This window comes from Dryobates pubescens, chromosome 13, assembly GCF_014839835.1.
Source record: "Dryobates pubescens isolate bDryPub1 chromosome 13, bDryPub1.pri, whole genome shotgun sequence".
Classification (NCBI taxonomy): domain Eukaryota; kingdom Metazoa; phylum Chordata; class Aves; order Piciformes; family Picidae; genus Dryobates; species Dryobates pubescens.
This window is the reverse complement of record NC_071624.1, coordinates 28,591,818-28,617,221: the sequence shown is the minus strand read 5'-3', so window position 1 is coordinate 28,617,221 and position 25,404 is coordinate 28,591,818. Positions and strand designations below refer to the sequence as shown.

Genomic DNA, 25,404 nt, shown 5'->3' with positions numbered 1-25,404 from the left:
ATCTTTAGCCAGCAAGAATGTTCTGACTGATCTCTGAAGCTGAATGTTTCATCTTGGGGGACTGTTGATTTGTTACCCTAATGGATTTGTGGCCAGCAGCTGTGTTGTCCTCTGTTGTATGTGTGCTGTAAAAGATACAAGGACTTGTTCACTATTGTTGTGTTTAACCTTCTTACCGAAATCGGTTCCAGATGGGCTTTAAACCAGTGCAGAAGCACAAATGGCTTCTTCAGTCTCAAGGTACACAAACTGTAATTTCCCTAAACATGAAATACTGAGTAACATTTGAAAGGGATCTGGCATTTCCCCATCTGCATTGCATCAAGGAATGATGTTCAGATCTACTGCTGGTGCTCTCTGACTGTGTGAGTCCAGGTGAGGAATTGCTCTGGCTCAGAGCGCAGCTTTCTGCTTCCCTTGTTTACCCTCAAGTGTGTTCTTTGGAAACCCAAGACTCAGGAATGGTTTATGGAAAGCAAATGCCATCTTGCTTATGTGATACCCTCCTTCTGGTGTCCTGGATACTCCATAAAAGATCTGCCTGTCTGCCAGGGCTGCTTTTTGTTTGCTTGGCTGACCAGTTACCTAACACAGTACATGTACTGTGCTGGCTCTTTTGAAGGAGAGAAGTCAGCACGGGGAGAGTGGCCCTCTGATGTGTCCCAGGGACAAGAAAGCACACGTGGTGGGCACTTAAAAGGTCCCTAGTTGTGAGAAGAGAAGGGCAGAGTACTCAGCACCTTCTGACTGTGTAGGAAGACCATGCTATCTTTAGCTTTCTCATTTTTCATGTGTTCCTCCCTTTTGTTCTGTGTCACATCTTTGGGTCTCAGCAGAGGACAGCTCTGCTTAGGGCAGCTCCCAGCGCCGCTCTGGGAGCAAAGGGGAACAGGCTGCCAAGATTCTCCTCTGTTTTGATACTTTAAAATACCTGGAGCTTTCCTTTTCATAAACTCAGCCCCACAAAGGCCAGCTTGCTTTAGGATTGTTTGGCAGACCTTGCTGGGGAAGTTTTATTAGCAAGATTTGTTTTATGAGAGGAGAAGGATCAACCACTCCTACCTGGCTGTGCTGTCCTGCTGGGAAGGGGAAATTGATATACTGGAAACAGAGATGTCTGCAGGGAGCTTTGTAGACAGCACAGGAAATCCCTACTGATGAGCTGAGCAGCTTTGGTGGTTGTGTGTGGCAGGGCTGTGTAGGAGGTTGTTCTCCACCACTGAGATGCAGAATTTGAGCAGCTCTCTTTCTCTTGCAGGGAGCCAAATGCATTTGGTTCCTCTGTTTGTGTGATGTGTTTGCTAGGGTAGCTTTAATTACAAAAAGCAAACCCAGAACAAGGTGGAGTTTTGGTCTTCTTCTGGGGGGAGATTTTCTTTTGGGCAGGTTTCCTTCTGAAGCATGGCTTCAAACAACACTGAAGTAGTGCAGTGAAATGACACTCCAGCCTAGTGCTGGAAGAGTTAAATAACAGCCACTGAGTGTCTGGACCTTCCAAAGAGTCTATACAAATGTTTTGAGAAAGGTTCTGTCCTCAACAGTTCTGTGCACAACTTCTTTTTCACTTGCTGAAATCTCTACTGGCCACAGCCCAGCTGTGGCTTCTGAAGTCAGCCCAAGCAGGCTGGGAATCACACCCTAAAATAAGGACTCCCAGCAGCAGGGTGGGTGGCTGCAGCTGCTGTGATCCCAGCAGCCCCCTGGCCCATGAAGAGTGATCAAACTGGGCATGACTTTTGAAACTGTCATACCTTGGAAGGAAGAAGGTCAAGAAATCAGCTAGAGCAAAGCTGGGTTGGTGCAGACTGAAGCAAATTGTGCTGGGAGGGAGCAGGGTGAGCTGCAGGCTGCTCATTTGTACTTTGCTCTCCATCCTGTTGGACATTCTTGTCTTTCCCAATGGAGAGCTGCAGGAGGAAGACCTGGTTGACCTGGTTAGGATATTAGGGTGAATTTCTTTACTGCAAGGGTTATCAGCTTGCCCAGGGACATGGTGGAGTCCCATCACAGGATGTTAGGGGTTGGAAGGGACCTCTGGAGATCTTTGAGTTCAACCCCCATCCTTGGAGGTATTTAAGAGTCATGTAGCCACAGTGTTCAGGGACATGGTTTAGCTGAGGACTTGTCAGTGTTAGGTTAATGATTGGACTTGATGATCTTAAAGGTCTTTTCCAGTCTAGGCAGTTCTGTGATTGTGTGACTCTGCTTGAGCAAGGAGGGGTTGGACCAGGTGAGGGAGGTGATCATGGGAAGAGCAGGGCAGGGAAGAGGCAGCTGGAAAGCCACCATGAGGTGAATGAGTGGTGAGTACCAAAATGAGCACCATGCCTCTTCCTTGCCTGCCAGATGCCTTCATCTGGGCAGTGAGATCCTGCCCTAAGGACACTGGTTTCTCCCCAGCAACTTGTTGACCCAGTGCTCCTGGTGGCACACTGGGAGACCAGGGATTGGGATCCCTGTTCCTTGTTGAGATCCTGCAAGGGTAGAGGGTGTGGGGTGAGGCAGGCAGTGAACTGTTCATCCTTGGGATGCTCAAGCTCTTGAAAATATTTCAGCAGCAGCTTGGATGTATCCAATCCCCCAACACTCCCCAGATGAGCCCAGGGAATTCCTTAAAGAAGCCCAAAGTGCCCTCTAAAACCATGAGTGATGTTTTCTGACCTTCCCAGGGAGAGGGAGGTCATGGTAGCCCCCTTTCCAAAGGGCTGCTCCGGAGGCACAGCCTGGGATCCAGCCAGCATCCTGGAGGGAGTCGAAGGCAGCGTTGTTTAGGTTGGAGCTGCTGAAAACATTGACAGAGAAAATATTTGCTGTTCCCACAGGAAGAAATCCTGCTGCAGAGTTTTTATGGAGCAAAAAGAAATGCTTGTGCTGACCCAAAAAGAAAGAACATCAGAGCTGTGGCCAAAGCTCAGCTGAAACGCAGCAGGCACTTGGGGAGCACTTGTTAAGCCCCAAGAGCTTTTGCTTGCCCTGAGCAAGTCTCCCTGCTCAGGTTGCTGAAGTTAATTTCCCTCTGCATCAAGGAGCTTTATTTTGCTAACTTCAGTGTTTATAAAAAACAGCCAACAGAGGTAGCTGAGATGCTGGTAGACTTTAAAGATAGTTAAGATGAAGCTGGCCTGAGAGCTGAGAGAACATCTGAAAAGAGATGGGAATGCTTTGGGAAGGACCTGATGCAAACAGGGAAGGGAGCAGCAGGGAAGGCTCAGGGACACTGCAAACAGTCCCACCAGGGCCAAGTCCCCAGGGAGGGTTAAAGAGCATCCTCCCAGCAGCTCTCATCAGCATCTCTTCCATATCCAGTGTGGGGACACAGGTAGATGGCACTTCATGGGAGGTCCCAAGCAGTGTTAGAGGCCACTGGTGAGGCAGTGCCTGGGCACTTGGGAGGGTGGTGTTGGTGGCACTGGTGCCTGCCTTGCATAGAATACATAGAATAAACCAGGTTGGAAGAGACCTTCAAGATCACCGCGTCCAACCCATCAACCAATCCAGCACCACCCAAACAACTAACCCACGGCACCAAGCACCCCATCAAGTCTCCTCCTGAAAACCTCCAGTGATGGCGACTCCACCACCTCCCCAGGCAGCCCATTCCAATGTGCAATCACTCTTTCTGTATAGAACTTTTTCCTAACATCCAACCTGAACCTCCCCTGGCGCAGCCTGAGACTGTGTCCTCTTGTTCTGGTACTGGCCGCCTGGGAGAAGAGACCAACATCCGTCTGTCTACAACCTCCCTTCAGGTAGTTGTAGAGAGTAATAAGGTCACCCCTCAGTCTCCTCCAGGCTACTCACCTTAGACAAGCTTTGGCACTGAGCACACCCAGGCTGGCTGTGCTGCTGGGGTTGAAAGCCCTTGGGTTTGAGTCCCAGGCAGCTTCTCCCCCCCAACCCAGCAGATGCAATTAGTGCTTGGCCCTGCCAGGCTCCTGCTTGGTCCCTGCCAGGCTGCAAGAGAAAAGCTGGCAGGAATTGCCTGGTTCTTTTCTTCTGTGGGGTCAGGCAGAAAATTCATTGTTCATTAAAAAGGGGAAAAAAAAGGAAAAAGAAAAATAGTATAAGAAGAAAGAGGACCACCCCCCCCAGTCCCAGCTGATCTCTTGCAAATCCCTCTGCCTCTCACCCAAACAATCACAGATGTCCCATTGCTCCCCAGCCAGATGTGGCTACAGGATGGGGATGTCTGATGTGAGCTGGAGCTTTAACCTGGGATATCAGCCCCAGGGGAATGAGGATGGCCTCAAACCATCGGTGCCAGCCAGAACCAGGGCTCTTCTCTGCTGCTGCCATCACTGTTGGGTTGCTGCAGCACCCCAGGAGCCTGGGATGTTTGGGTTTCTGCAGCAGGGTGATTCCTCCTGCCAGGCTGGCTCCTCATGAACTGGTTGGCTTCCTCCTCTTAAAAGACAGAGAATTAAAATACAGCCCAGTTGCTGCTCCTGGAGCTCAGGGGGGGTTTGCAGCTCCTCTGGAGCATTTGCTCTGCTGTGCTCTCTCAGTGCAGGAGCTGGCAGAGGAGCAGGTTCTTGCTGATCTCAGTCCCAGACTCACTCTCTGACTCCTGCAGAGCTTATGTGAAAATGAGGCTAAAGGTTTGCCCAGAGATTTCCATGGGGGGATCAGGGTGCCAGATGGAGTCACCCATCCCCTGAGTGGGCAATGCCTTGATTAACCCAATCTGTGCCCCCAGGGATGAGCTGTGGGTCAGCCCCCTTCACCCCAGTCCTCTGCACCAAAAGTGGTGTCTTGCCCCACATCTGACCCTGGAGCTCCTCTATCATGGGATGTCAGTTTGGGAAGCAAATTCCTTTTGTTACAGACCAGACACTGTCAAGAAAAAGCATCCAAAACCAGAGAGGCTGAGCTGCTGAAAGGATCCAGCCCTGCAGGGAGCTTGCAGGGGTTGGTCTCCCAGCTCTTCCCACACATTGTATGTAGATGTGTTTATAAAGTGTGAAAGTTAACCCCTGGAGACATGCTAAGGGCTTCCAAAACGTGCTCTCTTGGACTGGAGAGATTTTTGCCAGGTCTAAAAGAATCTTTAAGGGTTTTCTTCTCCATGTGCTGCTTTGGCAAGGAGGGAGGGCATTGGCCGGGATTCATAGAGTGGTTTGGGCTGGAAGGGACTTTGGAGATCATCTAGTTCCACCCCCACTGCTGCGTGCAGGGACACCTTCCATCAGATCAGGTTGCTCGAGGCCTCCTTCAGCCTGGCATTAGACACCTCCAGGGAAGGGACATCCACAACCTCCCTGGGCAGCCTGTGCCAGTGTCTCACCACCCTCACTGTCAAGAATTTCTTCCTCAGCTCCAGTCTAAATCTACCCTCCTCAAGCTTCAATCTATTCCCTCTCATCCTATTGCAACAGGATGAGCTCAGGGGTCTTTAATCAGCACCTGTGTGCCCCTGTGCTGGGCTGTGGGGGCTCATTGCTCTTTTGTTTGTTAATTAGCTGTGTTCAGTTGTCTGCCTGCCCCAGGACGGGCTGGTGCTAGCCAGCAATACACAGTGAGCTCTCAAGAATGTCACAGGTGGACATAAAGCTGGTTGGGTTTGGGGGAAAGCTGCAGGACAAGCACCTTGATGCCTCTGCAAGTGGCATTCCAGTCCCCATACTGATGCAGCAGGCACCTGGTGTCCCTTGTCCTATGGGGATCAGGGTTGGTGCCACCACCACAAGGCCTTCTGGGAGCCCCAGTCCCACTCTGGCTCTGGACCAGCCCCTTCCCAGTCTCCCCAGTTGCAGCACTGAATTTCCATCTGGTGTGCATCATGTCAAGCCATGATTGCTTTATACTCTCTAAATTAATCTGAAAAGGCTTTTTTTCCCCCTGTTTTTCTTTTCTTTCCCCCCTTTTTGTACTCCTCACCACTTCCCTTGTCAAACACCCTGGCACAGCAGCACTGAAGGCTTCCTCGGGGTGAAGCAGCTGGAGGGTGGCCAGGAGGGAGGGCAAAGGAAGCTCCAAAAACACTCACTCAGGACCCAACATGCCCCAACTGCTTCCTCCCAGCAGCTTTATTCCTTTGTGGCCCAGCAGAGGCCATACAAAGCCCTAGAATAGAATAGAATAGAATAGAATAGAATAGAATAGAATAGAATAGAATAGAATAGAATAGAATAGAATTAACCAGGTGGGAAAAGACCTTTGAGATCATGAAGTCCAACCTGTCACCCAACACCATCTAATCAACTAAACCATGGCACTAAGTGCCTCATCTAGTCTCTTCTTAAACACCTCCAGTGCTGGTGACTCCACCATCCCCCTGGGCAGCACATTCCAATGGCCAATCTCTCTTGCTGGGAAGAACTTCTTCCTAACATGCAGCCTAAACTTTCCCTGGTGCAGCTTGAGACTGTCTCCTCTTGTTCTGGTGCTGGTTGCCTGGGAGAAGAGACCAACCCCCACCTGGCTACAACCTCCCTTCAGGTAGTTGTAGAGAGCAATAAGGTCTCCCCTGAGCCTCCTCTTCTCCAGGCTAAGCAACCCACTTCTGGCAGCTCCTCCACCACAGCATCCATGAGCTCCTGGGGGTGGAAGTGAGGCCATTTCAGGCCAACTTAAACATTTTCCCTTTTCCTGTGCAAAAGTCCTGCCCCAAGGCTTGGGCTTCAGGGAAAGTTGCCTATTTCCCAGCCTTGTGGGACAGGATCCCGTGTCCATGTGTCACCATCTTAGGTGAGACCCCAGTGGTTGAAGCAGATGGAGAAGGCAGCTCAAAGGCTGCTGGTGGTGCACTGGAAAAGGCTCTAAATGCTCCTCCTGATCCAGAAAGCTGGTGGAGGGCATCCAGGTGTAACTCAGCTCTGCGTGGTGCTGAGGCTGCCCCATCCATGCCAGGTGCCTGCAGCAGGATCATCTTGGAAACCACCAGGTTTGGTGGGACAAAATGGGATGAGCATCTTCTCCCATCTCTGTTTGTCCTGCTGGGCTTCTTGTGCAGGCCTGATGGGAGGCTTTGCTCTGCAGATGTGGGTGCAGAGGCAGAGGCTGCTTGGACAGGGGTCTGCGCAGAGCAGAAGGAGCAGTTGCTGCTCTCTTGTGTATTTCACTTGTGCACGGATGCTGGGAGTGGCTCAAAAGGTGTTTCCAGCCCTGAATCCCCTGCTGATGGAGCCCCAGGGGGGAAGAAAAGCCTGAGGCAAGGACCACAGCTGGTATCAGCCATGTGTGGGGCAGGTTCTGCACCAACCCTCAGCCTTCTCTTCCAGGTAACTTCACTTCTCCCAACATCTTGCTGGCTTTCATCAGGGCAACGGAGCGCTCTCCATGGTCCAGCCATGAGCTCCTGCTCATCTCTAGTGCTCAAAGCACTGAGAAAGCCCACGGGGCACCCCAGAACCTACCTCTGACTGACTCTACAAACGCTGCTGCTTCCTTATTTAACCCCCAACTGTTGCTTCTTCCTTTTGGGACTTGTGAATTTGAGTTTTCCCCAACCCTTGTGCGGTTCCAGGAGCTGGAGCCTTCCCTCCAGTGCCAGCTGAGCTGGTTGTGTTGGGCCAGGAGTGGAGGCTCTGAAGAAAACCATAAATATTGTGAGAGTGGTGATGATGAAGCAGAGAGCTGGCAGGAGGGGAGGGAGGGAGGGGCAGAGGGAAGCTGCAGATTCTGCTCTTCTTGTTTTTTTTTGCAGGGGCCTCAGCAGAGCCCAATAGTTAATCATTAAAATATGCTTCTATGGAACTCAGCTCTGCAGGACAATGAACTGAGAAATTATTTAATGCAATTTAAATGGGTCATGGTAGTCACTCTAATTGTGCCTCGAGCCAATGGGAGCTATCAAGGCTCCTATAAAAGCGGGTGGGGAAGAACTAGCAGCTGGTGGGAAGAGATCACCAAAGCCCCGGTGCGTGTCCTGAGCCGCCTCTCCAGGCGTGGAGATCCTCCTGCTCTGCCTGCGACCAAGCTCCGGCTCCGGGCTGAGCCCTCCTTCGAGCGCCGGTGAACCTTGTGGCGGTCAGCGGTGGGAAGCGCAGGGGCTGCCTGGAGCTGGGGCTCGCTGCCGCTCGGCGCTGCCCATGGGGACCGGGGGCCTGAAGAGGTGAAGTGCAGCGGTGCCGGGAGCTGGGGGCTGTGTCTCTCGGGTGGGGGTGAGCAGGATGCTCCTCCATGAGGTGGCTCAGACCTGGGGCAGTGGCTGGTCTTGGTGAAGCTCTGAGCTTGCAGCTTGGGAGATGTGCTGGTGGTGCCCTGTGGGAACGCTGTGGGGGGGTTTGCAGCAGCTCTGTAAAGGGAATAGATGGGGGGGGGAAGAAATGAATGGGAATGGATTTTAGTGGACTTTGATCAGAATGTGAGAGGGGTTGTATCAGTTGAGTGTTTGTGAGCTGATCCCCACAGCTGTCTCAAGTGCTGTTCTCCTGCAAGCTTGACACTTGGCTCCCAGCCTTCCCACCAGTGTGTTCTATCCCTGCTGTGGTTCGCAGCCCCACGGGACCGACGAGCCAAGCGCTGTGGGTGAGCACTTCTGAGACCCTCCAGCGCAGCACTGAGCGTGGCTGGGGTGCGAATATTGCTGCTGCAGGGAGCAGTGGCACTCAGCTTTCTGCCAACCTTGTTGCCCTTCTTAGAACACCCCAAAGAGCTGGGAAGGGCAGGTCTTTGCCGCTCCGTGGTGCAGACCTTTCCTCCCGCAGTGATGCGCTGTGCCGCCGCGCTGCTAGTCCTCAGGTCAGCTCTCAATCCCAACCTCTCCAGACATCAGTTTCCTCCTGCTACTTGTTTTCCTTCCACAGTCTTTCAGTTGAATAATATTTCATCTGTCTCTTTTTGTGACTCTTCTGTCCAATTTTCAGTCACATACAGCTGATTTACAGCCAGCCCCACGTTACACGAAATCAGCTTTCAGCTCCCTTTTCCCTGCTGGCTAAACAAGCAAAAGGGTGCAGGGACTTTCAGAGGGGATGGTGGCTGTGCTGGCCAGCTGCTCTCCCATCCAGAAAATAAAGAGCACAGCCTGTTTCCTGTTAGATTTTGCTGGTGGTGTTGATTTACATTGTTTGTCTCATGTTTTATGGCTTCCAAGCTGAGGTTGTGTTAAGCTGGCTGGAGTTTAGGCAAGAGAAATCCAATGCAAGCACTGGCAGCTTCCCCAGTGCATTCAGGAGGGTTGATCACACAGTCACATTGTCTCAGTCACTGGAGGAGGAATAGCAGCACTGCTGTGCTTGTCTCCTGGCCAGTTTGCTCCAGTGCTGTGCTGCTAAAAGGTACTTGGTGGCTGGTTTTTGGAAATTCAAATGTGTGGGACAATGCAGGTGATGGAGGGGCTGCATCCCCCTGTGTCATGGCTGGGTGCTCCTCCAGCCAGTGGAATGATGGTTTGGTGGCCCTGGGCCATGTCCTGTCTTTATCTTCACCCATGAGGTGGATTTTTTCATCTGAAGTTCTTCTCTTGTTGAAGAGAGGAGTGAGAGAGTGGCTGGATGGCCCTGCAGCCAGCCAAGGCCACCCCACCAAAACCACAGACTGGGACAGAAACTGATAGCACAGAATCACAGAGTAATTGAGATCATCAAGTCCAACCCCTGTGTCAGAGCAGGTTCACCTAGAGCAGGCTGCACAGAAAGCATCCAGGCAGGTTTTGAATTACTTCAGGGTAGGAGACTCCACCACCTCTCTGGGCAGCCTATTCCAGTGCTCTGCTATCCTCAAAGTAAAGAAGTTCCTCCTCATCTTAGGATGGAACCTTCTATGTTCAAGTTTGTTCCTCTTACCTTGTGCCCTGTCTCTGGGCACCACCAAAGAATGCCTGCCTACCTCTATCTCTGTGTGGACATAGAATCATAGAATATTGACCTCCTTGTGGCCTTCCAGTACTTAAAGGGCTGATCAGAAAGCTGGGGGCAGATTTTTTAGCAGGGCTTATTGTGACAGGACAAGGGGTGATGGTTTGAAACTAACAGAGGGAGATTCAGACTAGAGATAAGGAAGACTTTTCCTTTATGCTTAGGGTGGTGAAACCCTGGCCCAGGCTGCCCAGAGAGGTGTGGATGGCTCATCCCTGGAGACATTCCAGGTCAGATTGTTTGGGGCTCTGAGCAACCTGATCTGTTTGAGGATGCCCCTTCTGACTGCAGGGGTGTTGGGCTAGATAGCCTTTAAAGATCCCTAAAACCATCTGCACTCCATCTGACTTGGGTCAGTCAGAGGTTGTGTGCAGGGCAAGGCAGGGACTTCTGCCTGAAGGAATGCAGAGGGTTTGGAATCAAAAGCCCTGATCTAATGGCAAAAGCCTCTTGCTGGCCACAGGAGGGAAGAAAGCTGCTGATTTCATTTCACAAGCTCAGCAGCAGGTTGGCTGGAGAGCTCTGCCCTTTGTGGGCTCTTTCTGGCAGAGGAAGTCTCATTTTTTCCCTTATACCTGCAGGGCTGAAGGTGGAGCATGTGCAGAAGGGAGCATTGGGGAACACACCTGCAGAATGCAGCAGGTTCCTGTGGCAAGAGGTCAAACAGCATTCAGTGTTCCCTGAATATCAGCGTGTGTGTGTGTCTGGAGATAAGGGAGAAGCTGTGCAGGGGGTGTTTGAAGCAGGATGGGCTGGGCGAGTCCTGAGTCTGCTATTTCTGTTCCCCCTCTCTCCACCAGAGTCTGGAGAATTGCTTCATTGATGGTTTTCAAAGTGCTGCTGCAGCACGGTGGGGTCACTGCTTGGCTCTGCTGCTGCAATTTTGTGTTTAGGAAGGGTACAAGAAAAAGGAAAGGAAAGATTGCCTGTCTCTGTGCCCCAGGATGCTCACAGAAAGGGGCAGAGCTTCAGGGGATGATTTCTTTGGTGCATTTTTTCTTCTCCTCTGTGCTGCTTTTCAAATTTAGCATCTGGTTTAGAGCTGTGGGGGCTGTCAGCCGGTGGCTGGAGCTGGGGATGGGGAGAAAGGAGGTCTGCATTTCCTAGCTTGCCTACAATGGATTTATTGTTTCCTAGAGGCCAGGTTTTGGGAGGTGCAGGTTTCAGATGGCTTCATACCCTCAGGTTCTCTGCTTGAGTCTCACCACTCTCATCACCTCTCTTGGATTCATGGAATCATTTTTGCTTGGAAAATTCCTCTTAAGATCATCAACCTCCTCAACCCAGCACCACCATACCCCAAAGTGCCATGGCCAGGCATTTCTTGAACACCTCCAGGGAAGGTGACTCCACCACCTCCCTGCAGCCTGTTCCAATGCCTGACCACTCTTGCAGGGAAGATTTTTTTTCCCCCTAATATCCAATCTGAACCTCCCCTGGTCCAGCTTGAGGCCATTCCTTCTCCTTGTGCCTCCTGCATTTTTCAGTTCAGATTATTTCCCTCCCGGTGTCCAACCCAGCAGTGTGTCAGTGAGCTCAGAAATGCCACATTCCCACACATTCTGAGAGGCCACCATAAAACAGAAATGACTGATGGAAACCAAATGAGAGGGGGGAGCTCTGCAGAAGGCACCACTCCTCCCTCCCCTGTTTACTCTTCTCCCAGACTTTGGCCTGGGGGCTCAGACTTCACCCATTTCACAAACTGGTGTGCCTCTCTCAAGACCTGAAGCTAGGGCCTTGGGAATGGGTCTAAACCAGGGGTTTTCAAGCATCATCCTGGGCTGAGCTGTTCAGCCACTGGCAAAAGGGAAACCCACCGCCAGAGTGGGGTGCTGGATCCAGCAGTGGGGTTTCATTTATTTACTTTAGGGCATCACATCACCCTCCTCATCTTCCCCCAGGAAAGGTGTCAAATTCCAGTCACTGCACTGCTGCTTGCTGGTGATGAGCCTGAGAGCAGTGGGGCTGCCTGGCAGCCCCCATGGAGGGACACTTGGGGTTTCATTCACATTCTTTTAGCTGACAAGTTAAGCTCAGCCATAAAGGAGGTAGGAGACAATGAAAATACAGCAAGTCTGGATCAGGAAACTGTGGTGGGGATGGGATTTAAGTTCTGCCTTGCCTCATCTTTAATAGTGTGAATTTTAACAGCACTTGTAAGGAGCTCAAAAGGCTGCATTATATCTGATTGCATTAGCAGTCCCTCACTGCAAGAGGGATACTGAGGTGCTGGAGTGTATCCAGAGAAGAGCAACAAAGCTGGTGAAGGGTCTGGAGAACAGAGCTGGTGAGGAGCAGCTGAGGGAACTGGGGTTGTTGAGTCTGGAGAAAAGGAGGCTGAGGGGAGACCTCATTGCTCTCTACAACTCCCTGAAAGGAGGTTGGAGCCAGGTGGGGGTTGTTCTCTGCTCCCAAGGAACAAGTGACAAGAGGAAATGGCCTGAAATTGTGCCAGGGGAGGTTTAGGTTGGATACTGGGAAAAAAAAATCTTTACTGCAAGAGTGGTCAGGCATTGGAACAGGCTGCCCAGGGAGGTGGTGGAGTCACTGTCCCTGGAGGCGTGGCATGGCACTCTGCGACATGCTTTAGTCAGCATGGGTGCTGCTGGGTTGATGGTTGGACTTGCTGATCTTAGAGTCTTTTCCAACCAAAGTGATTCTATGATTCTGTGATTAATGTGTTCCCCCAGAGCTTTCTGTCATTTTGAAGTTGTTTGCACTTCTGTAGCCCCTGGCAAGCTAAGAAGGGACGAGGGGCAGCCCCGCTGGGCACTGCACAGCTCCTGCTTTCAAGCCCCCGCGCCTGGCGCATAGCAGAGATGCCAGCGTGGCCAGACCTTGGGATATTTTGGGGTTTGGAACTGCTGTGGTTGCAGGAGCCAAGTCCTGCAAGAGCAGCCAAGCTGGCTGTCCTGCTCTGGAGAAGCTCATTGCGTGGACCATAGCCAACTGCCCAGGCACAGTGTGTGCAGCTGAGGTGCTTTCAGTGATGCCTCGTTGCCGCTGTCCCAACCAGAGGAGCCTCATAGGAGCAGAGCTTGGTGTCTCTGGCAGAGGGCTTGGGGGTTTGTGAGCTGCTCTTTCATGTCCTTATGCTATTTTTTCAGACACAGAGGAGATAATTTCTTAATAAGCTAATGGATATTTAGCTCATTAAGTGGCCACCACATATGCTACTGCTTTACAAACTCAGTACTTAATCCTGCAAACCACTGAGCATTGCCAGGCATTTAAACTTCCTGGGACAAGTCACAGAGTGACAGAATAGGGATTGGACAAGACCTCTTAGTCTTCTCTTTCCCAGACTAAAGAGCCCCAGGTCTCTCAGCCTCTCCTCCTAAGAGAGATGCTGCAGTCGCCTCAGCATCTCCATGGCCTGTCCTACAAGAGATAGCTGAGCTCTTCCAGCAGGTGCTGGCGCGCTGCTGCTTTCCCAGGCAGACACCATGGATCTGATGAATGGATGTGCTGAGGACAGGCTGGGTGGGTGCAGCAGGGCTCTGAGGAGCACCACTCCTCACCTTTGGGTTGAAGCCCAGCGCTTTGCTCCGTGTCTCTGCGAGCAGCCACGCAGGGAGCTCAGCAAACGTGGCTGAGAGCATCACCATCATCACGCATCGCTCAAAGACCTTCAGCAGGGAGGTAGTGTTCATGGGAGGCTTGATCAGAGCTCCAGCTTAGCCAGTTTCTGTGATGTGATATTGGTGGTGGTGGTGGGGTGTTAATTTTGTTTTCAGGGAAAGCTAAAGAAAGGGAAGGAATGAGAGGATGACTTCCTGGATGTCCCCATGGTGGAGCCGAGCGCTCCGCCTGCACACGTCCATCGTGCCACATAGGCAGCTGTCTGCCAGCCAAGGACATGGGGAGATGTCTGCAAATGTAAAGGAGGAGAGTCCTCACTCCTGCACTGTGACTGGAAAAACTTCTACATTTACTGGATGGCCACCAGCTCCTGCTCACCAGCTGCAAAACCTGAGGACTTGGCACTTCCAGAGGTTCTTACAGCGGGGGAAAGAAATATCCCCCCCCCCGAAATAAATACATCTGATGCCTAAAACGCCTGAGAAGAGGGATGAGGACTGCATGGAGATGGGCTTAGCTCTGTAATTATTTCTCCAGGCACGTGGAAAGGTCGATTCTCAGCTGTCACATTTATAAAGCAGCAGACACAAGCTCAGACAGAGATGGGGGAAGAGGGAGCTGTTAATCACAGAGAGCTGCTTTGCAGGGTTGGAACAAAAATGGCCTCGATCCTCTCTGAGCCACAGGCAGGTTAAGGTCAGGTTGTAGCTGCCTGAAGAAAAGCCCACCTTCTCCTGACTTTGATAATCTTGGCTTAAACCTTCCAGAAATGGTGCCTGCAGCTGCAAGGCCGTCCCTTCTTGGTGACAGAGCATGGTTCTGCTGGGATTGGGGAAATAGTCAGCCTGGGGCCCAAGAACAAGAGATATGGAGTGGGATGCTGCCTCTTGGTTCTCCCTTGGCCAAGGCACCCACTGGCAACTTGAAGACTGTGCCAGCAGTTTGTGAGTGAGGTGTTAAGTCCTCTTCCTTCCTAGTCAGAGGGCAGTTTGGTGGTGTTCATAAAGGCAGAGATAGCAGAGCTGACTTAAGCATGGCTTGGACACAGAGCCAAAGGAGTGCTGCAGCAGGGTTGCCTGGGGAGGGACGATGCCCAGCACTGCCCTGGGCACAGGCAGCACAGGCAGACCCAAGGCTTGGGATTTGGGAATGACTTCTCCCTAAAAGTCAAATGAATTTCCCAGATGTGCAGGGCAGACTGCAATCTAGGCAGGTTTCTTTGTGCTTTATCATATCAGTATCCTCCTCCAAATTGCTCAGTTCCTTCTCTGATGGCTCTCTCCATACCCCTCTGCAACAGAGGTTAGAAGGAGCTTTTTTTCAGGGCAGAAGCAACAGCTGAGCCCCTCACCTCCTTGGATTTCCAAATTGCCTTTAGTGAGCCTGGGGAGGAAAGCCACAAGCACCACCCCTCCCCACTCTGCATCTTGGGAAGGAGGGATCCTGCCGGGGCCAGGCGGGAAGCCTGGTGTTGTGCAATCGCTGCTGAGGCACTCGAGGAAAAACAACATCTAGCAGATCTGGCAGGAACGTGCCTAAGCCAGCAAGCTCAGCCCTTCTTGCTCTGGGCTGTGGGAGTGAGCTGGGCAAAGCCACAGAGAAATTCTCTGCATTTTTAGGATTGGGAAGGTGGGTCCAGGGTCTCTGGACTAGAAAGCTTTCTCTTGCTTTTGAGCAGCATGCTGGAGTTGAATTCAGGAGTACTTTTTGGAGTGGAGATGGAAAATCGTTGTCTGGGAAGCCCAGGGAAGGGGAAATAAAAGACCCATTTTGGTCTCTGAATGGGACAGACCCTCCAGCTAGCAGAGGGCAGGGCAGCACCACTGGGGACTTGGCTTGCTCACATGCTGGCCCAGCAGCTTGTATGATGTGGTAGGAAAGATGCTGCTCACTGGGCAGGCACGAGTGAAGGCAGCACAATCTGTCGCTGCTGCTGGAGCTGTGACAGTCCACGTTGCCTGAGGCAGGATGGCTTCTGGCTCCTCCAGACCCCTGATGTGTCCTGGACACATGATGCAGCCATGGGGCTCGGTCCCTCCAGGCGATGATGTCCAGATGGCCTCTGCCATAGCAGTGATCTGGAGGAGTTTGGGTTGGGTTGTCACTCACACTCAGAAATAGCAGGGGAAAAAAACGTTTAATGTAGGCTCCTGAATAGCACCAGGACTCAGGGCTGCTCTTCCTCCTCCCACCAGCAGTCCCAGATGTGGTGCGGCAATTCTAGACCTTAGAATATGGGAACATCCAAAAGCCACACTGCTGCCAAGGGAAACCCAGACACAAAACAGGCACAGCCACCACAACCTGCTCCTGTTTCTCGTGGAGCTCATCAAACCTTGGGCTGCAGCACCAGCTTTGTTCCCCTTCTGAGCTGCAGGTTCGGTCCTGGGCTCATCCTTCATCCCATGCACAAGGCTGAGATCCTAGCGAGGAGGAATTGCTGCTGAGATCCAAGGAACAAAACAGGAAGAAGCCACCAAGGCAACTGTCAAATGATGAACAATTAAGTGCTGTTGCTTCTGGTGGTGTTTATCCAGCAGCAATGGCAACTTCAGGGCTGGAAGTGAAGCTCTGTCTGCACTGAGGCTTCAGGTGATGCAATATTTGATGAGTTACAGTTCTCCAGCTTCAGCAGGGCACTTGTCACTGTCCTGATCGTTGGGATCTGCTCACACAGCTGCTGCCACTTAACTCTGGGCAAACAAATCACACCTGAGCTGCAACCAGGTTCTCCTCTCTCAAAAGCAATGCTGCTCATCACCTGGGTGAAGCAGGAGGCAGGACAAGCCCTCATCCCTATCAGATCTCCAATATTTGATGATGTGTGGCTCTTGGAGAAGAGCTGATTAAAGAAGGGCTCAGTGTGGGGCTTCATACAGCACTGTTGTGCTTTTCCCCTTCTCCTTTGGAGAACAGCATTTCCCCCCCCCCGAGGCATGGTTTGATTGCCACAGATTGGAAGCCTTTAAAAGGGACTATCTGTGTGAGTCACAGCTGATGCCATAAAAGAAAAACCAATAAAGTGATCTGCAAAGTGCTGGTTAATGGATTGAGGCAAACTTACTGGAAACAGGACACAGCCTGTTTCATCTTTAAAGCAGCACTTCAAATCCAGCAGCATTCGGGAGCCAGTGACATTTATTCCCTGTCAATAGCTGTCAGAGGCAAGAAAAGAGAAGAGAATTATCCCACCTGAAAGCAGTTGATGGTTTCTCTGTGCTCCCAGCAGCTCCCCAAGCACAGCTGAAAGCTTTAGGGGTGTCAGGTACTCTTGAAACTCAGTCTTAGAGTCATTAAGGTTGGAAAAGAGCTCCAAGATCATCAGGTCATAGAATCAGTAAGGTTGGAAAAGACCTCAAAGATCATCAAGTTCAACCTGTCACCCAAGACCTCATGACTACTAAACCATGGCCCCAAGTGCCACCTCCAGTCCCCTCTTGAACACCTCCAGGTCCAGCTGTTGTCACAGGGCAGAGCATTTCCCATGATGGAAATCATCGAATCATAAAATGGTAAGGGTTGGAAGGGACCTCTGGAGATCATCTCTAGCTCAGACCCCCTGCCAAAGTGGCATCACTTAGGGCAGGCCACACAGGAATATGTCTGGGTAGGTTTTTAAAGTCTCCAGAGAAGGAGACTCCACAGCCTCCCTGGGCAGCCTGCTGCAGGGCTCCAGCACCCTCACAGTAAAGAAGTTTTTCCTGATGTTGAGGTGGAAGTTCTTCTGTTCCAGTTTGTACCTGTTGCCTCTTGTCCTATCACAGGTGCCTTCTTGACACCCACCCTTCAGATATTTATAAACAGCCTTCTCTTAGCCAGGTTAGACAGCCCCAGGGCTGTGCCTTTCCTCATCAATCATCGTTGTAGCCCTCCGCTGGGCTCTCTCCAGTACTTCCATCTCTCTTGAACTGGGGAGCCCAGAACTGGACACAGTTCTCCAGCTTCACCAGGGCACTTGTCACTGTCCTGATCATTGGGATCTGCTCACACAGCTGCTGCTTAACTCTCAAAAAACAAACCACACCTTAGCTGCAACCAAGTTCTCCTCTCTCAACAGCAATGCTGCCATCACCTGTGTGAAGCAGGAGGCAGGACAAGCCCTCATCCCTATCGGAGCTCCAGGCAGCGGTAGAAACCACATCCTGACAGGCTCATCAGAGCTTTATGGCAGGTGCTTTGTGAGGGCTGAGAGAGGTGGGGTAATGGCCCGTGGTTAATTGTCTCATCCTGATGCTCAGGCAGCGCCACTCCGCGTCTGGGGAGGCCGGGATGACGGCAGAGCCCAGCTGGTTATCTCCCAGCCACGCAGGACCTGTACCGTCTCTCCGGGAGACAGGACACTGCGTCATGCTCCGTTTTAGGGCTTTGAGGATTAGAAGGGGATGTTCTCCCACGTGATGCTTTCCATCGTTTTTTATACCAAGGTCTTGCTGCTGGTGCTGTCACCCAGCCCAGCTGCCTCCAGCCAGCCCAAGCTCTCTCCAGGTCTGGTGGCACTGAGGCTGTGGTGGTTACTTAACACCCTTTGCCAGGAGTCAAAGGGGCTGTGTGTTTTGGATGGGCTCAGCTGCAAGAACCAAAGCTGGGGGGGGGAGCACGCGAGAAAGGCTTTTCTTCTTGTAACATTCCAGCTGTTCCAGCTGCTGCTGTTCTGCGTTAGCAGTGCCAGGTAGGACTGGGGAGACCCGTGACAAACCCAGCTGTTCCCAGCTACCACATCTGTCCGGCACAGCTGTCCAGGATACGCTGCTCCAGGCGCTCACGTGGCGCCCCCGCCCGCTCCAGCTGCGCGTTCCAGATGTTTCCCGCCTCCCACGCAGGGGTTAATGGCCCCGCCCCCGATTACAGGCCCCGCCCCGAGTACCACCCTTCAGCTGTCAATCTAAAGCGCCGGACCAACCGCGTCCCGCGACACATCGAGGCCCGCGACCAATCAGGGCGTGGTTGTGATTTCCATGGCAGCCGCAGCCGCGCGGCTTCGGGGAGGCGGTGCAGCCGGTCCCGGTCCCGGTCCCGGTCCCGGTCCCGGTTCCAGTTCCAGCCCCAGCCCCATCCCACTGCGATGGTGCCTGAGGGAAGCCGCGGCGGAGGAGGGGCTGCAGTGCTGCTGCGCGGCTCTAGCCCAGCCCTGGCAGCGGCCGCCGCGACGCGGGGGCGGTGGCAGCTGCGCAGGTGAGGAGCCGCTGCCCGCCGCGCACCTGAGACGAGAGGATTGCGGCGGGGCGGGCCTGGGGCGCCGCGGTTCTCTTCACCCTCCTCACCACTTGCACTGCCCCGACGGCGGCTGCCTTGCTCCGCCCTGCCCCGCCCCGCGCTCGGCTGGCTCCGGTCCTGCCGGAGGCGTTGCCTTCGTCGGCTGGGCTAGGGTCGGCCGCGGCCTCAGCCGGCGGCTGGCAGCTGGTTGGCACTGTGGCGGTGCGGTCCACACTGCCATTTAGGCGCCGGTAACGGCTGGGAGAGCTGTACCATACCATACCATACCGTGCTGGCCGGGGCAGTCTGCTTTGCGGCCGTCGCCGCGGGTCCCGGAGCCACAACCGGGCGCTCCCGAGGATGCACGACGGGACCGGCTCGCTGCTTCCCGCCGGTGCCGTGGCGGGGTGTGAGGCGGATCCGAGCCGGGTAAATGGGAAAGTTTCCGTCCGGGCGAGCTAACTCAGCTGCGGAGCACCCAGCGCCTCTGTTGCCTTTGTTCAGCGGCTGAGATGTGCCGGGGGCGGCTGGCTGCGGGCGCTGCGCGGCTGGAAATGCCTGCGGTGGGGAGGGGAGGCACGCAGCGAGAGCCGCTAACAGCGGCAGGCACGGCGTGTGGAAGCGTGCTAGCGACGAGGTAGCGCAGTAAACAGTATGCCTGTTAGCTGGAAGTGGTCTTGTTGGTAATATTCCTGGAAGGAGTCGCTTGATACAGTCAGTCCGGTGTACAGGGTTTGGGGTTTTTTTTGGTAGGTCTTTATCTTTTCAGTATTTTTCGTGTATTTATTTGTACTTTATTGTATAAGGGGGTGCCGAAATCCCTCACGGGAGGCGAAGTGCACAGAGTAACAGTTCATCAGCTCTTGGAGTGCTACTGACTATTTTCCCTGTATTTTTCTTTGTGTTTGGCTTTGAACATAAAGAGCTAGAAGCCTGTATGTGTTCGTTTCCTTCTGTTGGGTTGTTCTCCACCAGTCAGCGTTGTAGTACTTAAGGAATACAGTTTATTCTTGCATCACTGGGAACGTGATGCTAACTTTTGTTTGACCATTCAGTATGTAAATCCAGGTAATTTGCTGTCTCTCTGCTACAGGTAGCTCTGTGGCCATGAAGGTTATTTGGTGCTTTAGATTTAAAACAAAATGTAGGCTCAAGGGATTGCAAACGTGTGAATAACATCCCTGTAGCTCCTACAGTGTGAACTGTAAGGGAATGTTGTTCACACATCTTCATTCCCTTATTAATTTTGTCTGACTCTGTCTTGCCATGCCACTTGTCAAACTGCTTAGCATGGAGACAGGCTTCACTAAGCCTCCTTAGCTGTCTTGCATCCCAGATGCTTTCTGCCAGGTGACTTACTGTTTATTTTCTTGTGTCTGCAGGTGAATAACAATTAGTCATTCTATTTTATCATCCTCTTTTTTTTGCTGTATGACAAATTGGGGGAGAGAACTAGAGAAAGCAGCTGCAGGATTGAGAGCTATGATGGCTTAAAAAGCTAAAGGTGGGCTTGGCACTTGGAGCTTCTTGATTTTTATTTCTGGCCTTGGCTAAGTATTTTGCTTGCTTGTGCTGTACACTGACATTGCTCTCTCGGGCTCTGTTATGTGACTGGTAAGTAAGAAATGATACCTGGTCTTGGGGGAAATCATTAAGGGGATTGTGCAAACCCTGCTTTCAAGGCATAAAAATGCCTCCCAAATCCCAAATGATTTTGGGAACAATCTCCTAAGTGAGCCTAGGATGGTTTGGAGAGCTTCTTGAAGTGGTGTGCTGTGAATATTTCAGTTGTGTTCCTTGGTGCTGTGCTATACCATTACCATGTAAGTGCTGGCTTCCCTATGCAATCTTCTTTGTGGTCAGCACACATGAATGACCAGAAACAAACCAGTTCATTGAAGGAAATGGGTTTATGGAATTCCTTTCTTTAACTTCCATTTGGGACTGCTGAAAGGATTAAGATTGTCTGCAGGGGCTTCTTATTGGGGTTATTTGATGAGCTTAATAGAAAACTTCCTCTAAGGAATATATTGTCTCCAGTCTTCTAAACATATGTTGCTTTGAAAATGATTCTTAAGAGTTCCTGGTATCTGCTGCCTTTCCAGTGTTTATTTTTACAGAGGAAAAATGAAGGTGCAAGAAGAGGTAAGGAAGATACTGATGTGATTGGCATTTGCTTTTTAAATCCTAGCAGTACTTTCACTTCTCTAGTCAAGAGCAGAGCAGAGGGTGACAGCAGATAACAGCTTAGGATTTTTTTTTCCATTCCACTTAGCTATCTTGCTACTTTAAAATTAATTTGCTCTGCAGGTGTATACCAGAAGCTTTGGATGTTCTGGTCTGACTGAAAGCATCTCTAAACTGGGAGTATTCTAGTTCTGCAGTCTGTGTTTTGTTGTCTCCTGCATGAAGTCTTTCGGGATGTGTTTGTGTGTCATAGCCCCAGAGACTAAGGAGTTGAGTAGGCTTCCTTAGGAGGAAAAGAAAATCATGAGAACACTGTAGGAGGACTTGTGGATGAAGTGTAAATGGATGGTGAGGGGAAAGAGAACTTTGCAATAGTATCAGCTCTGGCATTCTTAATTTCACCTCTGTCTTGTTCCTGCTTTCCAGCTCAGGTGTGAAGCCTAATGACCTGTGGAATAGAGCTGAATGCAATCTTCCCTCCAGGCAAAGCTCTCCAGAAGTGTTGAGATCAAACCCAGTGATGAACAAGTGCAGGGACAAGCTTGACTCCACAAAAGTCTAAGCAGTACTGCTGTACTTGTTCTTCCTAGAAAGAGATCTGCTTATCAGAATCTGAGCCAGAAGTTCAGGAGGTGGAAGCAGAGAACAAGCTAATCACTGAATAATGCTTTATATATATATGTGGGATTTTGGTTCTTTGAGCTGGGTAACACCAGGGTTGCTGTCCTTTTAGTTCAGCCTTGCAGGAAGCTGCCCAGTTGAACATGAGAAGGCAGGTGTTCATCACTCTTTTGGCCTCCAAAGTGCAAGTCTGAGCTTTAGAGCTTACAAGGCTTGCTTGTAACCAGTGGTAATGGATCATCTCTGTTTTCCCCTGGCAGGGAATGCTTCACAAAACAACAAAAGCCAAACTGTTCTAACATAAAACACAAATGAATGAGTTGCCTTTTGACTAAGCTAATAATCTTCAATGGGTTTTGGATGAACTTGAGGAAAAAGGTCTTGACCTGGTGTGTGCAGGGGCAGGGGAGGAGAGGGGGAGGAGAGTTCATGTGCGCAGAAAGGAGGAAACAAAGCAGTCATTTTTGCTTTGCTAACATCATCTTGGGGCTGACTCATGGGGCTGACTTTTCTGGGAGTAAGACTCAGTTTGATGCATTTCTGCTTAGCTGCATTTTTTTCATACTGAGGCTTGTAGAAGATGACTTTGGGGGGTGTGTCTTTGAGCTCCAGGTGCCTTTTTTTCTAGGAATTCAGTTTAGTCATTTCAAACTAACTGCTAAAGGCCACCTCTACCCTTGTAGTCATCTTCAGCTTCCTCAGCTTAGGACTGTGTTGTGTTTATGAAGGGATTGTCTTGTTTTAGTGGTTAGTTGGGGGGAGGGGTGTGTAGCTTTTTTGGGGGGGTTGGGGTATGTTTTATGAAGAGCTGTCTGCTTTTAGGTGAGTGGCACTTGGCTCTTCTCTGGTCATAGTGGGTGAAAATGCCACCATTTTTCACAGCTCAGCTTCAGTGCTGACAGAGGGTTGCAGATTGCCCTGTTGTGATTCTTTTAAGTGCTGTCAATTTAGTTACTGTTCACAGCAGAGCATCAGCAGCATCCTAATCCTTCAGGTTGACAGATGTGATCCAGAGCACTTAGTCATGTAGAGGAGGGAGGAGGTGGGGTTGATCTGCAAGCTTCTAGAAGGGCAGTAACTTAGTTTATGTCATGCTTGTCCCAGAGAGCTTTGTGTGGAACTTCAGGCACAGAAGGGAGTTTCCTGGCTTGGGGAAGAGATCAGTTTGTTGAGAGGTGCTGCTTCTTACTGCTCCTCTGTGGGTTTCCTTAAGGACAAAGCCCAGGTCTTGCCACAGGTTGTGGAGGCTGCATGCTCTGTTCATTGCTTCCAGGCAAAACCAAACTGAAACACCACCACCAAAAAACTAAAATGAAAGCCAACAACAACAAAAACCCAGTAAAAAAGCCCAAGCAAACAAAACCCCCAAACCAACCAACAAAAAACCCAAAACACAAACCCCAACAAGCAAACAAACAAAAACCCCCACAGAAAACCAACCAACCAACAACAACAACACAGGACCAAAAAACCCCCAGTACAGAAGGTTTTAGGAGAGCTTAATTAATGGCAGCTCTTCATGATCTTGGAGCCTTTGGCATTCTTGGACTTAACCAAAAAAAGTTAACTGCATGAAATGGAAGTATTTGTGGTTGATTGGTGTGGAGGTTTTCTGCCCCATGGATGGGGTTTTCTTGGTTTTCTAGGCACAGCAAACCTGCTTGGGGGATTGCACTGCTTGTTTGCATTCACAGCTGGAATGATGCTGGGACTGAGTCATCTTTCTGCTTTACCAACCTGTGAATTGAGGATTTCAGGCTGCAGTCCACAGGCTCTCCTTCCATACTTAGCTTGGTCCTGTTGGCTGGTGCTGGTGTGTTTGGGGTTTTGTTTTGTTGCTTGGGGTTTCAGTGATACCCTAGTAACAAATAATAAGGGTAAAACAGAATCACCGAGGTTGGAAGAGACCTCAAAGATCATCCAACCTGTCTCCACAGACCTCATGACTAAACCATGGCACCAAGTGCCACGTCCAATCCCCTCTTGAACACCTCCAGGGATGGGGACTCCACCACCTCCCTGGGCAGCACATTCCAATGGCTAACAGCTCTCTCAGTGAAGAGCTTTCTCTGTCTTGATAGGCTTTTCACTAGTGGTGAGCTCCTAACTTCTGCATGTGGTGAACATTAGTGTCTACCAGGGCTACTTTTAGTTTGGAAGGTGGAGATTTTCTCATATTTTTGAGGATTTGGTTTTTTTTCCCCCCCTCTTTCTGAGGAAGTGACTTATGGAATTTGCTCAAGCTGAATACCGTGAGGGATTGTAGGAAGTGTAAATATTTGCAAGTCTTGTGTGCTCGGTGGCAAAACACTGCTTGTGTTAACTCTTCTCTTGAATCAGAGCTGACTGAACTAAATCTTCACTGTGTTTAAAGGGATTCTGTGTCCTATTTGCTACCTTTCAGCAGAACAGTTTCCCCTTCCCTAACTGACAGCTAGGTCTGCATGCTGAATCTGTTCAGGAGAGAGACTTTCTGACTTGTGGTGCTCTGCATGATTTTGATTTTTCTCTCTGGGCACTCTTCAGATGGCCTCCACTTAAATTTCTGAGACTTTGTTCCTTTGAGCATGCAGACATGGAGTCAGCATGGGTTGATTAGTTTTGTTGTGGTGGTGGTGGTTCTTATTTAAATCAAGGCTGATCTTAGTTTTGATCTGGGTCGACTTTAATCCTGCATTGTTTGTACTTCTTAATGACTGTGCACTTCTTTAATCAAAGCTTCCCTTGAAGGGGAATTGATGTTTCCCTTTCTCTTGCTGCTGCAAACTGTATCTGTTTAATTCATTGCTTAAAGGCCTTGATCAAAAATTGGGCCCTGTCAGGGCTGATATGTAACTGTGAAATGTCTTTTACTATCCTCTCAAAATCCTGTGAAGGAAGTGGAGCGTTTCAAACAAAGCAGGAGGTAATGCAGTCAATGTGCAGATACTGAGACTGTCACTCAGCAAGCCTGTACTGCAATCCTTCATTATTTCTAGCATGATTTGTGTGGGTTGTCCTTTGCATTTGTTTTATCCTGGTGACTTTGGCTCAGAGGGGTCAGGTTTTTTGGTTATCTTTTGCTGTGAAACCTCAAGTAAAGAAGGATGGCTTCTTAATTATTTAGAATAGAATTAACCAGGTTGGAAGAGACCTTTGAGATCATCGAGTCCAACCCAACATCCAACACTATCTATTTAACTAAACCATGGCACCAAGCACCCCATCCAGGCTCTTCCTAAACACCTTCAGTGCTGGTGACTCCACCATCTCCCTGGGCAGCACATTCCAATGGCCAATCTCTCTTTCTATGAAGAGCTTCTTCCTAACATCCAGCCTAAACCTCCCCTGGCGCAGCTTGAGACTGTGTCCTCTTGTTCTGTTGGTGGTTGCCTGAGAGAAGAGACCAACCCCCTCCTGGCTACAGCCTCCCTTCAGGTAGTTGTAGACAGCAATAAGGTCTCCCCTGAGCCTCCTCTTCTCCAGGCAAAGCAACCCCAGCTCCCTCAGCCTCTCCTCACAGGGCTGTGTTCCAGACCCCTCCCCAGCTTTGTTGCCCTTCTCTGGACACCTTCCAGCAAGCCAACATCTTTCCCAAACTGTGAGGCCCAGAACTGGACACAGTATTTATTTATGCTCTAATGTGTAGAGCCCCATATGAATAATGACTTTACAAAGCCATTATTCTACTTTACAAAGTTTAACCACAGGCATCCAGTGGTAGAAGTCTTCAAGTATCTCTGAGAACTTCAATGTAACTGTTGTGATCAATCTCCTTACCTTCTGTGGGTAAACCAAAAGGCTTTTTATTGTGGGATGATCGTGTTTGGAGCTTGCATTTACTGATCTTAACACAACACTGGGAGGTAACAGCTTCATTAAATGCTGTCAGGTGTTCCATTTGTTGATTGATTGTGGGAGTTCTTAAAGCCCTAAAGAGATTCTCATTCTGTTTTCTTTTTCCCCCCCTTGCCAGACCTTAATTTATTTCGGATTGGGTTTCCCATGGCACGTGAACTAGAAGACCACTTGAAATAGA

General features: G+C 50.6%; 1 protein-coding gene across 1 annotated transcript in view; it reads left to right on the top strand.

The window, feature by feature from the left end:
- The window catches only part of CRCP (CGRP receptor component), a 45,196-nt gene extending 19,810 nt beyond the window's left edge, over positions 1-25,386 (top strand). The window contains exon 5 of the mRNA XM_009903371.2: positions 25,342-25,386. Within this exon, the coding sequence (XP_009901673.2) occupies positions 25,342-25,386 (45 nt within the window). The remainder of the gene's footprint in view (positions 1-25,341) is intronic.
- Positions 25,387-25,404: the final 18 nt, after the last annotated feature.